Source organism: Halichoerus grypus, chromosome 2 (assembly GCF_964656455.1).
Source record: "Halichoerus grypus chromosome 2, mHalGry1.hap1.1, whole genome shotgun sequence".
NCBI classification, from domain to species: domain Eukaryota; kingdom Metazoa; phylum Chordata; class Mammalia; order Carnivora; family Phocidae; genus Halichoerus; species Halichoerus grypus.
The window spans coordinates 176,998,479-177,015,400 of record NC_135713.1 but is presented as its reverse complement, the minus strand read 5'-3'; the positions used below and the strand labels follow the sequence as shown (position 1 = coordinate 177,015,400).

The window sequence follows — 16,922 nt, the reverse complement described above, 5'->3', positions numbered from 1 at the left end:
GTATTTCTAAATAACTCGGATGCTTATCACAGCCCAAGGACTCCAGGCTACATCATAAATAATCATTCATTCATACCTTCTTCAGAAGTTCCTAAAAAACTGTCTGATTTCCTTCTCTCTGATTTGATCCTTTCTTCCCCTTTTCTCTTCTTTTCACCAGCTTCTTGATCCTTGATATTTGCCTCCCTTCAATGACAATGATTTTGAGCATCAAACCATAAGCACAATGGCCAGGAGAACAGGACTGCTCCAAAGGAATCATAATAGTGGCCCTAGTGGCCAGGCATTAGCTTGTGCGCTATAATGTATATTAACTCATTTAATTCTTATTACAACTCTATGAGGTAGTCACCACTACCATGAAGCACAGAGAAGTTTAGTTACAGGCCTTGTAAGTCCTGGAACTGGGATCTGACCCAAGCAGTCTGTCTCAGACTCTGCTCTCAACCTCGAGGCTATATTATCCACCTCTACCCAAACCCCACAAAGCATTTCACTTATGTTCTAATTGGTGTCCTTTTTATAACTACCATGTATTTTATTACCTTACTTCATTTCCTGAAACTCTCTCTGAAGTATCTCTGATTGAAGTATCTAATGATTTAAGGCCATGTTTGCCAAACTAGTAAGCAGAAAGCATCTCCCCCACTCAACGGTAAGCTCCTGAAGGGCAGAGATATCCTATCCCTCTGCTTCTCCAGCATAGCGCTTGGCTCACTGTCAGTGCTCAACAGATGCTGGTTCAACCAATCTGACACTGTTTAGGGATTTTTCTTCTGTTTTCATTTGCTAAATATTCAAAACAAAATATGTAAAATGAGAGAGAAAATAAAGCCAGCTAGAGCAAAAAGGATTTTTTCCCTCCTAACCTCTCATCACTGATAGAATCATAGGCTCTAGAATGGGAGGAAGCCTTGAGGGTCTCTCCCACCTCCATCCAGATGACCGGGCCCAGCGTTGTCTAGCCTGTGCTTGAGTGGGAGGAGCTGGTGGTCAAGGGAGTGTGAAGGCAGTTGTTCTATCAGATGGCTATGGCTCTTAGAAAGAGTGTGCTTTGCTGCATAAAAATACCTAACTCTGCAGTTTCTAGTCACTAGTTCTGTCCTTTGGGGGAGAAGAGAATAAGCAGACTCTCTTCACTTCACAGTATCTCAGGTATTTGAGGGCAGCTATCAAATCCTCAACCCCATCCGTGCTTCTCAGGCTGAGCCTCCCCAGATCCTTCAGCTGTTCTCACAGGACATGGTTTCCAGATGTCTGACTGTTCTAGGGCCACCCTCTTCTGTTTGTCAACATCGCTTTTAAACTATGGCACCCAGGAAGACGCCCCATACTGTATCCCAGGAGTCCCCTCTCTAGCGTGGGACACTGCCTTGCCCTGGACAATACATCTCTGTCTGTTCAGCATTAATGCTGCATTGACCTTTTTAGCAACTGCATCAAACGGAGATCTCATGGAGTCACTATTTATGCCCTCTTCAAGAAAAATTTCTTGAATTCTTACCATGTCTCAAAATGCATGCTAAATGCTGAGCATATAAAAATAAGACACACTTCCTCCCTTCAATGAAACTGCAGTGAGGAGGAGCTTCCAGTCAAAAATTCTCCATTAGGTCAGATCCCTCACATTCTATACATCTCAATGCTCACTTTCATCTTTTAGAGGAATCTAAGATTTCCACCTGTCAAGACTATTTTGAATCCACAGTCTATCACCTATCACATTAGCATTCATTCTTATATTTGTGTTATCTAAAAATTTGATAAGCATGCCTTTTCTGATTTAATTCAAATGGCTGATGAAAATCAGCCAAGGTACAGCAATCTTAGAGGCCTCTCTGTATACTGATATCAATCTGGTAATCAGTATCTTGAGCGCTGTGGGTGGTTGGAGGAAGAGGGGCAGACAGGAGTCAAGGCTGGCTTAACAAGAGCAATGTAATGACATCACCAGACACTCATTCTTCAAGGAGTCAAGGTATTAAAAAAAAAACAAAAAAAAAAAAACCTAAAATCTAGACCTCCTTCCTGAAAAAGGAGAAAATGATCCCCTGATGGGAGAACAATAACCTTGTAGAACCTTCAGGGAGATCTTGTAGCTCCATGCTGTCCTCAGGGGGCTGTAGCCATCTTTCTAGGTCCTCATCGAGAGTAGAGTGAGCTCTGTCCAAGGGTAAGTGAAGAGAATTGAGACAATTCTTGTCCCATGACAAGGAGGCACAGTGTTTTAGGGTGGGGAAGGCCCTTCAAACCCGTGCTTTCACTGTACACATGAGAAAATGAGAGCTCGGTGAGACTACCTACAGCAGCAGAGGTCACTGAGATCCGATTTAAATGCAGACCAAAACCCTTCTTTAGCCCCTTGACCAAAAGCCTCAGCACCCATAGTTACCTCCCAAAGTCCAATGTTAGACTCAGTCTCAATTCTACGTCATTAAGTCAATTTCTACCTGAGGCTAGAACTGTACACTCATTACTACTTTTTTGGATGAAGAACTGCCTCTGAGGCTGAAGGATGCAGAGAGGGTTTCTGGAAGGCCTGAGAAGTCCCACCGTGGGCACCTATCTGTGTCCAGCACAGCCAGCCCTTCTGGAAAACAGTTATAGTAGCCAACTTCTGATCACGAACAAAGCACTTTATACAACCAAATTTAACTTGGCTTTTTGAGCTAATCTTCTTTTGCTTGAATAATGATGTACATTTTTACTGAAGGTGTTTTGGGGAGTTGGAAGGGCTGGATTTATACATTACAGAAAAAAGATTTCTTTTTTTAATTATTTACTGTTTTTTAAAGATTTTATTTATTTGTCAGAGAGAGAGGGAGTGAGTGCACACAAGCAGGGGGAGCAGCAGACAGAAGCAGCAGGCTCCCCGCTCAGTAAGGAGCTCCGTGGGATTCAATCCCAGGACCCTGGGATCATGACCTGAGCTGAAGGCAGATGTTTGTCTGAGCCACCCAGGCATCCCTAGAAAAAAAAGATGTCTAAAACTTTTAAAAAGTATTTATCTTCTTCCCCCTTTGCCTCTTTGTCTTTTCTGTCTCCCCAGGACCTTCCTTGCTGGTCCCAGGGCTCCAGTCTCCTCCTCCACTTCCCAGACCTTCCCTTCCAGGTCTTTCTTCTCCTTCCTCATACAGAATAATTTAGCCCTTGAAGAATGTGACAGAAACTGGATTCACTACCTAAAAGTTATTCATAGCACTCTTTTCCCTTGCCTTCTTCTTCTATAGCAGCTAAAAAACTAAAAACTCAATTTATAGTCTCCCTTGCAACTGAGGGTGGTCATGCATCACATTTGGCCAGTGAGATGTAAGTAGGGCCTTATTATCTCCTGCTGGGGAGGGCTTCTGGGAAAGTGCTTTCCAGATAAAAAGGGGCAGAGTCAGAATATTCCTTTGCCCCACCCTTTTATCTCTGCCTGGTGTGTGGACAGCAGCCATCTTGCAACCAGGAGGTGACAAGTCTGAAAATAAAGGTCAACATGCTAAGGTGGCAAAGCAGGAACATCCAAAGAGCCTAAGTCCCTGGTCACATCACCAAGCTGCTACACCAGGCATGCCCTGCCAGCCAGTGGGACTGCATCTTGTGTGAGACAAACTCATCTAAGCACAATGGTGGGGTTCTCTATCATTTGCAGTTGAAAGAATTCTGCAGGCTACCCTAAGGATCCACAGGACCAGGATTAAAATAACATGAACGGTACAAGGATAGATTCAGATCCTCTTTTTCTTCAAAATTTAGACACTTTGCTCATCGTGGGTTTTTTGGCATCAATTTTCATTTTTAAAAATGCCGCATTAAAATAATTTATCTTGACTCCTGCGTTTTTTGGTGTCTCCTTCAATTTTGTGCCCAAGGAGTGTATCTCACTCACCTCATGCCAGTCCTGGCCCCAAATGACAGTTAGGACAAGGCAAAACAAGTCAGAAGGCACAAGAGGTGAGCTGAAGTGGTTTACCTTACAGCACGGGTCAAAGGAGAGCTCTGAATCAGGAATGGAATGGGGTTTCTTGAGGCAAACTTGTGTTTTTATTTTTTATTTATTTTTTAAAAAATATTTTATTTATTTATTTGACAGAGAGAGAGATAGAGAGAGCAGGAACACAAGCAGGGGGAGTGGGAGAGGGAGAAGCAGGCTTCCTGCTGAGCAGGGAGCCCAATGCGGGGCTCGATCCCAGGACCCTGGGATCATGACCTGAGCCGAAGGCAGATGCTTAACGACTAAGCCACCCAGGTGCCCCACAACCTTGTGTTTTTAGACTCAACTGTCTGGATGATCACCCCCATTTTCTCTTATTTGGCTACAAATATCTAAAAATTCTCTTCTAAGGCCTTTAATTGAAACATTTTTTTTTTTAAAAAGCTGAAACCTATGTTTGCCTCACAAAATGAAGTAAAAACAAAAACAAAAAAACAACCTGACAAGAAAAAAATCCTATTAAAAAATGGGCAAAGAACTTGAATATTTATTTCTCCAGAGAAAATATACAAATGGCCATGGACCATATGAAAAGGTATTCAACATCACTCATCACTGGGGAAATGCAAATCAAAACCACAATGAGATATCACCTCATACTCATTCCATTAGAGTGGCTACTATCAAAAAATCCAGAAAATAACAAGTATTGGCAAGGATGTGAAGAAATTGGAGCCCTTGTGCACTGTTGGTAGGAATGTAAAATGGTGCAGCTGCTGTGGAAAACAGTATGGTATTTCCTCAAAAAATTAAAAATAGATTTACCATGTGATCCAGCAATACCACTTCAGGGTACATATCCAAAATAATTGAAAGCAGGATGTTTAGAAGAGATATTTGTACACCCGTGTTCATAGCAGCATTATTCACAGTAGGCAAAAGATGGAAGTCACCCAGGGTCTACCAGTAAATGAATGGATAAACAAAATGTAACACTTAAGACACACAAACACACACACACACACAGGAATTTAGCCTTAAAAAAGAAGGAAATTCTGGGGCGCCTGGGTGGCTCAGTTGGTTAAGCGTCTGCCTTCAGCTCAGGTCATGATCCTGACTCACAGGATCAAGCCCCAAACCAGGCTCTCTGCTCAGCGGAGAGCCTGTTCTCCCTCTCCCTCTGCCGCTCCCACTGCTCGTGCTCTCTCTCTCTCAAATAAATAAAATCTTTAAAAAAAAAAAAGGAAATTCTGACTATGTTGCATGGATGAACCTTGAGGATATTATGCTAAGTGAAATAAACCAGTTACAAAATGACAAATACTGTATGACTTTACTTATATGAGGTATCAAGAGGAGTCAAATTCATAGAAACAGAAAGTAGAATGGCAGTTGCTAGGAACTGAGAAAGGGCGAATGGGCAGTTGGTTTTTGAGTATAAGAGTTTCAGTTTTGAAAGAAAAAGAAGATAGCAGGAGGGGAAGAATGAAGGGGGGGAATCGGAGGGGGAGACGAACCATGAGAGACTATGGACTCTGAAAAACAAACTGAGGGTTCTAGAGGAGAGGGGGGGTGGGAAGATGAGTTAGCCTCGTGGTGGGTATTAAAGAGGGCACGTTCTGCATGGAGCACTGGGTGTTATGCACAAACAATGAATCATGGAACACTACATCAAAAATTAATGATGTAATGTATGGTGATTAACATAACATAAAAAAAAAAGTTTCAGTTTTGTAAGATGAATAAGTTTAAGAGACTGGCTGCACAACAATGTGAATATACTTAACACTACTGAACTGTACCCTCGAAAATTTTATGTTGTTTATCTTATCACAATTACAATTAAAAACAAAAAACTTTTAGGAATAGGGGCTATTAGGATAGTATGAAGAAAGACCTTTTCTTCCCATCTTATTTGTCAAATATCAGAAGAAAAACTAATACAAATTAATACCATATATTAAATCCTTTCAGAAGTCCAGTTTTTTCTGTTACCTCTCTGTGTCCTCTTCTAGATCCTGAGTTTCTTTGGTCCAAAGCATACTGCTATCTTCTTTTTCACAGTTAGTTGCTTGTTCTTCTAAATGCCTTTGATCTAAAAACAGTTGAAAGACTTAACTTTATTAGAACATCAAAAAACAACTGAGAAAGGCTGCCTTAAAATGGAGTGCAAAAAATTAAGGTTAATCAGTGGTCCCTGAAGCATGCACTGCACGACTTCTTCCCAGGAGAGCCAGGGACCAGGTGGCAGTCTGCAGGGTGCCTGCATCCACAGCAGCTGCTTCTGGGGTCTTGGGAGCTCTCTGGTGCCAGGTGAAGCGACAAGAAACCTTACCTGTGCCAAGACTCAAGAGAGACAGAGGAAACAGAGGAAAGAAAGGACACATAAAAGAGGAGGCAGGAGACCCTGGAAACAAATTGCCCAGATTTACTTTGGGGGACTACCCTGTTCTCACTTGTTAAATGTTTCTAGGTTGAAGCCTCAAGGAAGGAATTTGGGTGGGGAAGGGTAGTACCCTTTAATGTATGCCAGGCATTTGGTAATGCTATCTCATTTCATCCTGCCAGCAGTCCTATGAAGGGAAGGTTTGTTCAGTATCTTACAATGTAGCAGGCACTGTGCTTAGAGCTATTGCATACATCAGGAGGTAGGAATTATCATCCCCATTTTACAGATGAGGATGACTGAGGCTCAGAGACATTAAATAGTTTGCAGTACAAAAGTGGCAACTGAGGTGGAATTGTGCCTGACTTAAAGGTCCACAGTCCCCCAAATGTACGAATGTGCTGCCAAGGACAGTGCTACAGCAAGGACCTGATGAAAAAGATCTGGGTAGTTGGCTTACCATTTGCAGTGATGCCCAGATGACTTGCTGTGTTCTCCAACACTGTGGATGAGGCCTGCTCCTGCTTCAAGTGCTCTGTCACAATTATACAAAAGCAGAAGGCAAGTTTTCTCTTCCTTTACACGTCACACCATTCTCTAGGGCAGTGGTTCTCAAAGGGTTGCCCTCGGATCAGCAGCCTCAGTTATACTCAGTATACTCTGACTTAGATATGCAAATTCTCAGGCCTCATCTCAGACCTACTGAGTCAGAAACTCTGGGGGTGGGGCCAAGCAATCATATTTTACAAGCCCTCCAGGTGACTCTGACAGCTGATAAAGTTTGAGAACCACTGGTCTAGGGCATTCAATCCCCTCCAACACTAAAAATAAAAACAAAAATGGTAACGATGATAGGTCACATTTGCAGAGCTCTATGTGGCAGGTACTGTTTTTAACTTACACACATTCATTCAAGATTAATGTTTGCAGTCTTCACAACAATCCTACAAGACTGATCATGTGATTTCCATTCCTGTTTAGCAGATGAGGAAATGAAGGTAAAGAAAGGTTGAGGACCTTGCCTGGAATCACACAGAGTAAGATGTAGAGCTGGGATTTGAACCTAGATGGTCCAGCTCTAAGATCTATGCTCTTAATCTCTATTTTATCCTCTCTCAAAAAGTGTGGAACAACATCAAAGCAACCTCCAGTTTTCCTCATCCCTGTGGCCTATGTTTCATATTTTTTACCTAGTTTATGAAAAGACAGAAGGCAAAGAATATCTATAATTTCCAGTTCCTAAAGAATTGACCACAAGACCAAGACAAGCATCTGCTAAACCCCGCATCCTGCTTTGCATTTGTTAGCTGCACAGTATGCTTCAAGTGCTCCCCGCAGAGCAGGGAGATAGCTGGGAGGCAGCACACAGAGGGACCGTGGGTTCCCTGATGCAGCCCTGTTGTGTGCAGGCACAGGGCTCTCTCTTCCTGCAGGTCAGGAAGCTTCCTGGCAGCTCCTGGGCATCAGGCCCCATTTGATCATTTCAAATAATTTGAAATAAAAAATCCATTTTTATCCTTGTTAAAAGTAGTCCCTTGTTGATCTTAAAGGATCATCTATATCCTAGGGTTCTAGAGGATCCTCCCCTTTAGGCCTTTGTCAGAAGCCTAGAGCTTTGGATGTGGGTCCTCCAAAAGAACAGATGTCAGCACCAGGTCACTCCCCAAAGCTCTCCTGAGGTGGAACAAGAGAATGATAATATACAATAATTGCGTGGGAGTGCCCATTATTAGGAGAAACTACCCAAGTGCCCTCTCGCTTTGTCTTTCTGGGAAATTACTGACCCATGTCAAAGTACAGACATCACCTAGAAACCTGGTCCAGATAATTCCCATAAATAAAATGAGGGTTTCTTCAGAGTGTACTGGGGTACAGCTGTGCCACGAGGCTGGAGCCCAGGAGGAAGCCTGCTAACAGCTGCTGAAATGGGGGAGTCCATATGGTGACTGAAAGAGAAGACAGCAGGATCCAGAGGGAAAGTATTGCTAAGGTCAAACTGCAAAGGAACCTACAAATACTACCTTAAGTCATGACCAAGGAACAAAGGACACTGAGAATTTACCTGAGCTGGACATGTGTAGGTGACCTTTACTCTTATAAGCAGCAGTTCTATTGCTATACTATGAAGAGCAACTAGAGAGGAGGATTTGCAAAGACTCCCTGGGGATTTCTAGAGAAGGAGAGCCAGTGTGGGGATGGGAGCCCTAAGAGCTTAACCTAACATCCCTATGACCCTGTGGCATTGCGGGAGAGGTGTGAAGAGGTAAGAAGGGCCCGTGAGTACGGAAAAAGAAACTAAGGAAGGTTCTGGCAGCTCTGACTGGTTCCACCCTAGTTCTTCAGACCCACAGTCAGGGGCTTGGGGTTGCAATAGCTGTCCATTGAGTCAGACCACATAGGTCCTCATTTACCTCCCTCTTTCTGATGAAACACAAAACCTCAGAGACCCTGAAAACCAGCTGGTGCATCTCAGGAAATTCTCTACAGGCCCCATACCAAGAACTGGGCCATCAGATGTCTGACAAGATGTGTCCTCTCAGGGTAAGGGGCTGGTCAGCCAGGCTGTCAAGAAGAGAACAGTCAGGTCTTTCCTGGGTAAGGAAACCACCTGTCCCAATGTTTCCATTTATTCAGCATCGGCTCAGCTGGGCAGGGCCAGCCGATCCAGCTACAATTAAATTGAGCTGGTATAACTGGGTCTCTGCCTGAAATGGAAAATTCTGGTCTCATTAGGTCTTATGCCACTGACATCTCTGCCCCTGGGAAAGTGATTCATCCATGCTGCCAATACCTTTAATACCTCCTGCTAATGGCAAAACTGAAAGTACAGGATGTCTTGGCCTCAGTAGCCAGACATCAGGCCCCCAAGTTATGGCTGGTTTCGTTCAAAAAGGAAGTAAAAAAATCCCTTTAGTAAAAGAATTTCATCATAATAAACCACTCAAATGTTATTTCTCTTAGAATCATTACCATAGGCCCTTTAAGTAACAAAGCGACAAAAGACACAGGCTAATTATCCTGGCCAGGTTTCAATAGTAGTGTGAGGCCCATTTTATTGGAAAACTGCTCCTTCCTGAATTGTGTACATTCGATCGGACCTTCTGAGAGTCTTTTGTACTAGTGCTTACACTTGAGACAAAGAACCACACTGTGGTCACGGAGCACATTTGGTATTAAACATCCCTTACCAATTTCGTCAAGCAGCTCCTGAGATGGTGGTGGTAGCTCATCAATGTGACGCTGTGAAATGGCTTCTACTAGTGCTTAAAAAAGATAAAGGGGGAAATGACTTAACACCTTCCTGGCCCTGAACTGGATTTTCACGGCTTCCACGTGGACTTGACCTAGGACTTCTCAACAGTAAAACAAACTAAGGCAGGGAAACAGCATTTCACATCAGCAGTCCTAGCTGAGACCTCCTAACATGTGAATGGGCTTACTCCCCCTTTTACTCCAAACCCTTTCGTACTTTGCCCCTTACCCAGTACTGACTGATCTGTGTCCTTTCCTCCCCAAGGATATTAGGGTAGGTGAGGTACAAATTCTTACTAAGCAGCTGCAGGCTCCTGGAGGGATACAGAGGCTCTGGACCACTCAAAATGAACAAAACATATAAAGTGGGAGGTCTTTCTCTATAGATTATCAGGCCAGGGGATACAGAAGCAACCATTCTTTGGGCCTTTCCTTAACTGCTCAGTTATAACACTAACCAAAACCCCTCAGCATAATTCACAAAATCTAAGAACTGTAGCAGAACATAAGACATTGAAATTAATATACCAAAGGCAATACACCTCAAGAGCTTTTAACATTCTCATACCTTTTTATTTGAAAACCATCTCCTAAGAATCTATCCTAAGAAAGGGATCAGAGGCACAGACAAAGATTTTTGTACAAAGAGCAAAAATTAGAAAACAATATAAATCTTCAACATTAGGGCATGATTAAGCAACATATGTAGAATGGACTATTATGAAGCCATTACATATATTTACAAATAACTTCCACTGACTAAGGGGAAATCCTCAAAATGTAGCATCAGAGAAAAAAAAGGCCAGAGCTGACACACAATTATGATCTCAACTATGCTAAAAATATATACATTTTTGCATATTGAAATATGAAAGAGAGGGGTGCCTGGCTGGCTCAGTCAGTAGAGCATGCAACCCTTCATCTCAGGGACAGGAGTTTGAGCCCCACGTTGGGCAGAGAGTTTACTTAAAAAAAAAAAAGATACATGCCAAAATAGTACAAGAAGTTAAAAAATGGTGGTAGAATTAAGTGGTAGTGTTCTTTAAAAGCTCTTTTTAATTCTCTAAGTTTAATAAATATACTTTACTTTTATAATCAGAGGGAAAATACCATTTCTTTTGGTTTTTTTTAAAGATTTTATTTATTTGGGGCGCCTGGGTGGCTCAGTTGGTTAAGCGACTGCCTTCGGCTCAGGTCATGATCCTGGAGTCCCGGGATCGAGTCCCACATCAGGCTCCCTGCTCGGCGGGGAGTCTGCTTCTCCCTCTGACCCTCCCCTCCTCATTCTCTCTCTCTCTCTCAAATAAATAAATAAAATCTTTAAAAAAAAAAAAAAAAAAAAAAAGATTTTATTTATTTATTTGACGGAGAGAGAGACAGCGAGAAAGGGAACACAAGCATGGGGAGTGGGAGAGGGAGAAGCAGGCTTCCTGCCGAGCAGGGAGCCCGATGCAGGACTCGATCCCAGGATCCTGGGATCATGACCTGAGCCAAAGGCAGACGTTTAACGACTGAGCCCCCCAGGTGCCCGAAAATAGCATTTCTGTTGGAATCTAATGTAGCATCAAAGATGAGAAGAAGGCTCCCTTAAACTGGCTTACTATTGTTTTGTATTTTGGTTCTATTTTGATATTAAAAACACAGGATACCTTTTGGCAGGCTCCTTTCCTGGGTGGCATGGGACGATGATGTGTCAGGTGACTTAGCAATGCTGGAGGAACCGGCCCCAGTAAATGCAGACAATCTTTTCTATAAGACATAAACATGGTAACTGACACATGTATTGAGCTCAAAAGACCCATGCAGTTCAACCATTTCCAAGAGTAAGCCTGTGTTTCACTGATGGAAGAAGCCACTTGTTTTGTTGATTGAGTCAAACTCATTCCTCCTCTGCAAACCCTTCTCACTCCTCTTTGCCTCCGCAGTGCCCAGTACCTACCTCTGTGTTGGATCCCACAAGCCTTTCTCACTAGATGGGGAACTCCTCCGGGGCAGGGACTAGGTCTATCTTATTTATATTTGGATGCCTAGAAGAGGGCCTGGCAGGCTACCTGGCACTTAGAACACGCCCAATTAACAGACGGTTGAATGAAGCATAAAGTTCTTTATCTCCCTACTTCAGAGTGGACCTTTTGTGAGTCAAATGCCCAAAGAAAATGGCAGCTGATTTTTAATTGAAGGGCAAAGCAAGTCATCAATCTGCCTATAGGATGGTCAACAGATTTTTAATGAGCAGTGCCAAGTAAGGAATTTGTAGTTTTCTTGAAGATACTATACATATGAAATATGAGGGAGAGAGAAGAGAAAAAAAAGGACAGCAGGGGCAGAAGGAGGAGGAGTGGAGAAGGTAGTACACAAATATGTGTTTTTATTACAGACTATTAGTTCAGGAGTTCAGAGAAGGTGGGGATCAATCAAAACTCTCGGGAAACCAAGCAGAGGAGGCAACAAAGAGGAAGGAGAACTCAAGCCTCCTCAAGTGAGTAGGATATGTGTAGACAGAAAGTACACTGCAGGGCGCCTGGGTGGCTCAGTGGGTTAAGCGACGGCCTTCGGCTCAGGTCATGATCCCGGAGTCCTGGGATCGAGTCCCACATCGGGCTCCCAGCTCAGCGGGGAGCCTGCTTCTCCCTCTGACCCTCTCCCCTCTCATGCTGTTTCTCTCTCTCTCTCTCAAATAAATAAATAAATAAAATCTTAAAAAAAAAAAAAAAAGAAAGAAAGTACACTGCAGGTGAAGGTAGTAGCATTATAAGCTGTTGCAGTTTGGCTCTTTAAAGAAATTGCTAGACATTATCCCTGGTTGGGGGGAGGCACAAAAACCCAAGATCTATAATACAGACTCAGAGAGACACCCCAAGAAGGCCTAGAGAAGATCCAGCTTATTTCTTGCTTTCTTTGTAAAATGGATTTGGTAGTACTTAGTACTTTGGATCCCTAAGGCCTTTGGGCTGATTCCATGAGTATGGAAAGCAGAGTCGGTATACTTACAAGATCAGTCAATCTTGAAGGAACAGTTTCAGAGGAAGTAAGAAAGGAATCTAGGCTCTTTGCTTTCTCTCGAACGGTTGAAAATCTATCAGATGAAGTTTGAATAGATTCCTGACTGTTCCAGTATGAGGTAGACCCTGTTTTAATCTGAAATGTGATACTTTCAAGGCAGTCTTTATACCGACTGGCAGCTGAAGAACTTGACCCTGTTGTAGAAAAGAGGGCAATTAGTGTCCAAATCCTTTACATTATTTAAAAACAAAAACACAAAACTCTCTATCTGTACCAGGGCTTCTCCAAATTGTTAATAACTAAAATAATCACTGATTATCACACATAGCTCCTCAAGGTATAAAAAAAAAAAGACAGTCTCTAAACTTGGCCATCAAAATAAAGGGAGATTACTGGAACCACAAATGTAATGGAACCAAGGACACCAGAGGGAGGCTATTTGATACTGGCTGTTGAGGTCGGAGGACTCAAAATTACGTATGTTTAAGCAATAGGTTTTGAGTTACAAACTCTAGAGAAGCCAATGTATTTGCACTAAATTCAGTAGTGTTAGAGTAAAAAGTACAGTTTGCATTTACGTGTCTCTACCACCAAAGTCAAAAAACTCCCTATAGCTGCTTAATAACCACCACCACCAACCCCCACCTGGCCCCCCATGGGGTTATCCCCAACAGCTCTGGCGCTAGACAGACACCTCTGCACTATGAGGAAACACCTGCCGGTCTGTTCTCATGGCTGGCTTCCCAAAGCCAGTGGGGCAGCAACTGTTCTCCTCAAACACTTCTCCCTGCAGTGATTACCTGGGCTGAGCGGAGTGCTGACACTTGTAGGTGCGTGGTTTATTTTGGGGGTTTTGCATGAGACTTCTTTAAAAGAACCATCTTGTTCGTAGGAGATACTAGAAAGGTCTTGAATGTCTGTCAGTGATCTAAGAAATTAAAAGCACAAAGTAATTAGGAGATGTTTAGAAAAATCAAACAATATATTCCCAAGGGGTACTTTTTAAGGATGCTCTTGACAACAATCTTTATTTGGCAGTAGACCAGAATTAGACTATCTTAGACTATCGTATGTATCTGAAAGAGAATATTAGAGAATATCCTAAAAAGAGATACTAACTTTAAACATATCTCAGCAGCTAAAAATAAACTATTTCCACAGACAAAAGTATATTTATATGGAAAACAGATTTCATCTACCTCAAATGTAAACTTATTAATATCATCATCATCATTATCACTGTATTTCCTTGATTATAAGATGCTATTAATTTAGATCACATCATCATAACAGGTTTTTGGTGAAAAAAGAAACACGCTCACATTAAACATATACATAAAACTGGGAAGAAAGTATTCTCTTACAAATAAGGAAATACTATTCCCCTAAAACCAAGACTTTACACAGCATCCTTAGGCAACCCTTTGGTGGCCCTACATGTCTTTCTCCTTCAGCTCCTCTGGTGATTCCTTTAATGTCTCCTCTTGTTCACCTTCAGTACTGTAAGAGAGAAAGTGAGAAAAGTGTATGAATCCCCTGTCAGCACAGTGCACTAACCTGGTACAAGGGACCAGTTTATCAGCCCTGTGAGAAGCAGTAGGAAGGGCACTAAGCTCAGAAATGGAAAGTAGGTTCTGGTCCTGGGTCTGCTACTGACTAGCTATATGTTCTCAGGCACGTCTGGGCCTTTCTCTGGGCCTCAGTTTCCTCTCCAGAGATTGAATAAATACCCTCTAGGCATCAGTCCATCTGAAATCAGCCGATGATGCTATATGACAGTGAGCAAGTTCCTCAGGAAATCAAGAGAGCATAGGAAATCTGCTGGGAATGGAGGCTGGGGCAAAGGGCACAGCCGTGGGACATTACCAACATTACCAACTGTGAGACAGCTTTCTGCACGGGTCATCAGGTGAGGCCAAGAGAGACTTATGCCAAAAAATGACCAGAAAAGAATATGAACACAAACTTGACCTGTTTCTATGTTAACCACTATCTAGAATTCCATTTCAATATCTGTTGAATACAAACTACAAGCCAGATCCCAAACTAAATTCTTCCATATGTTTTCATATATTTTTTTAAAGATTTTATTTACTTACTTGACAGAGATAGACATAGCAAGAGAGGGAACACAAGCAGGGGGAGTGAGAGAGGGAGAAGAAGGCCTCCCACTGAGCAGGAAGCCCGATGCGGGGCTCGATCCCAGGACCCTGGGACCACAACCCGAGCCGAAGGCAGTCAACGACTGAGCCACCCAGGCGCCCCTGTTTTCATATTTTTAATCTTTGCAACAATCCTATGAAATCAATGGTACAAAGGAAAAAGCACGGGTTTTGGACTGAGTTGTGACTTTATTAATTCTGTTCACTAGAGTATTTGTTTCTCTTCCAAGCATACAGTAGGACAGCACTTCTTGGCCGCATGACTTGTTTTAACCAGTGAAATATAAGTGAAAGTGATGTGAATCACTTTTGGGCAGAAACCTTAAGGACAGTGCACAATTCATGTTTCCTTTTTCTTGCCTCAGCAATCAAGGAAATACAAGGATGGAGTCTTCCTCAGCTTGGCTCTTGGGTAGAAGGTAATATAGCACAGAACACTCCTAGCCAATCCATGATGGACATGGAGTGAGCAAAAAATAAATTTTTGCTGTTTTAAGCCACTAAAATCTGGCGGTTGTTTGTTATATAAGCATAATCTAGCCTATCCTGACTGATACATCCACTTACTAACTGCAGCCTTAGAAAAAAATGAATTTCGCTTTCCTTATTCGCAAAATGGAGATAACAGTATATATCTCAAAAGGCTGTTACATAAATTATATTTGAGAAAACCGAGTACCTGGTATATGGTAGCTGCTTAGGAAATACTAGGTATAATTATTATAGATAAAAAAGTTGAGGCCTTGGGGTGCCTGGGTGGCTCAGTCGTTAAGCGTCTGCCTTCGGCTCAGGGCATGATCGCAGGGTCCTGGGATCGAGCCCCACATCGGGCTCCCTGCTCGGCGGGAAGCCTGCTTCTCCCTCTCCCACTCCCCCTGCTTGTGTTCCCTCTCTCGCTGTGTCTCTCTAATAAATAAATAAAATCTTAAAAAAAAAAAAAAAAGTTGAGGCCTAGAGATAGGGAAAGTAATTGAATGTTATTGTATCAGGCACTTTACATCTATTATTAGTTTTTTTAATTGGACTTTTTAATTTGAAGTCACTGCATATTTACATGAAGTTTAAAGAAACACTTTACCCATGTTTCCCTGAATGATAACATCTTGCAAATCTATAGCACAATATCACAATCAAGATACCGACATTGATACAGTCAAGATACAGAACATTTCCACCACCACAGGGATTCCTCATGCTGCCCTTCTATTTTTTTAAAGATTTTATTTATTAGAGAGAGAGAGAGAGAGAGAGAGAAAACAAGCAGAGGGAGAGGGAGAAGCAGACTCCCCACTGAGCAAGGAGCCCTATGCGGGGCTTGATCCCAGGACCCTGGGATCATGACCCAAGCCCAAGGCAGAAGCTTAACTGACTGAGCCACCCAGGGGCCCCTCATGTTGTCCTTTTATAGGCATGTCTACTTCCCTCCTACTGCCTACCTCTACCTTATCCCCTGGACACTACTCAAATAATTTTATAATTTCAAGAATGTTATGTAAGTGGAATCATATAGTAAATAACTTTGGGGGATTGCTCTTTCCACCCAGCACAATTCTCTGGAGATATATCCAGGTTGTTGCACGTATCAATAGTTCATTTGGGGCGCCTGGGTGGCTCAGTCATTAAGCGTCTGCCTTCGGCTCAGGTCATGATCCCAGGGTCCTAGGATCGAGCCCCACATCAGGCTCCCTGCTCGGCGGGAGGCCAGCTTCTCCCTCTCCCACTCCCCCTGCTTGTGTTCCCTCTCTCGCTATGTCTCTCTCTGTCAAATAAGTAAATAAAAAAATCTTAAAAAAAAAAAAATAGTTCATTCTTTTTTATAGAATGGATGTACCAGTCTGTTAAATCATTTACTTGTTGGACAACATTTAGGTTTCCGGTTTTTGGTTATTACAAATAAAGTCGCAAAAATAAGTAAATAAATAAATAAAGTTGCTATAAACATTCATCTATGTATTTCTTTTTTTAAGATTTATTTATTTCTTTGAGAGAGAGTGAAAGCACGAACACGAGCAGGAGGGGCAAAGGAAGAGGGAGAGGGAGAATCTCAAGCAGACTTCACGCTCACGACCCTGAGAGATCAAGACCCGAAGGGAAACCAAGAATCGGATGCTCAACCGACTGTATCACCTAGGCGCCCCTACATATATGTTTTTATATGAACATTAAGTCTTCATTTCTTTGTAATTAATGCCAAAAGTTA

The 16,922-nt window shown here is 42.5% G+C and overlaps 1 protein-coding gene across 10 annotated transcripts in view; it reads right to left on the bottom strand.

Moving 5' to 3' along the window:
* TEX14 (testis expressed 14, intercellular bridge forming factor) overlaps positions 1-16,922 on the bottom strand; it is a 120,134-nt gene that overhangs the window by 2,061 nt on the left and 101,151 nt on the right. For 4 of the 10 annotated variants that reach the window (XM_078064697.1, XM_036082750.2, XM_078064648.1 and 1 more), the window contains 9 exons: positions 13,998-14,060; positions 13,361-13,488; positions 12,549-12,754; positions 11,207-11,306; positions 9,494-9,568; positions 6,766-6,840; positions 5,915-6,014; positions 2,071-2,163; positions 77-186 (listed from right to left, as the gene is read on the bottom strand). In XM_078064697.1, coding sequence (XP_077920823.1) covers positions 77-186; positions 2,071-2,163; positions 5,915-6,014; positions 6,766-6,840; positions 9,494-9,568; positions 11,207-11,306; positions 12,549-12,754; positions 13,361-13,488; positions 13,998-14,060 — 950 coding nt within the window. Of the gene's footprint in view, positions 1-76; positions 187-2,070; positions 2,164-5,873; positions 6,015-6,765; positions 6,841-9,493; positions 9,569-11,206; positions 11,307-12,548; positions 12,755-13,360; positions 13,489-13,997; positions 14,061-16,922 lie in introns of those variants that run through there. The other 6 variants (XM_078064654.1, XM_078064660.1, XM_078064637.1 and 3 more) reach the window with 5 other exon arrangements.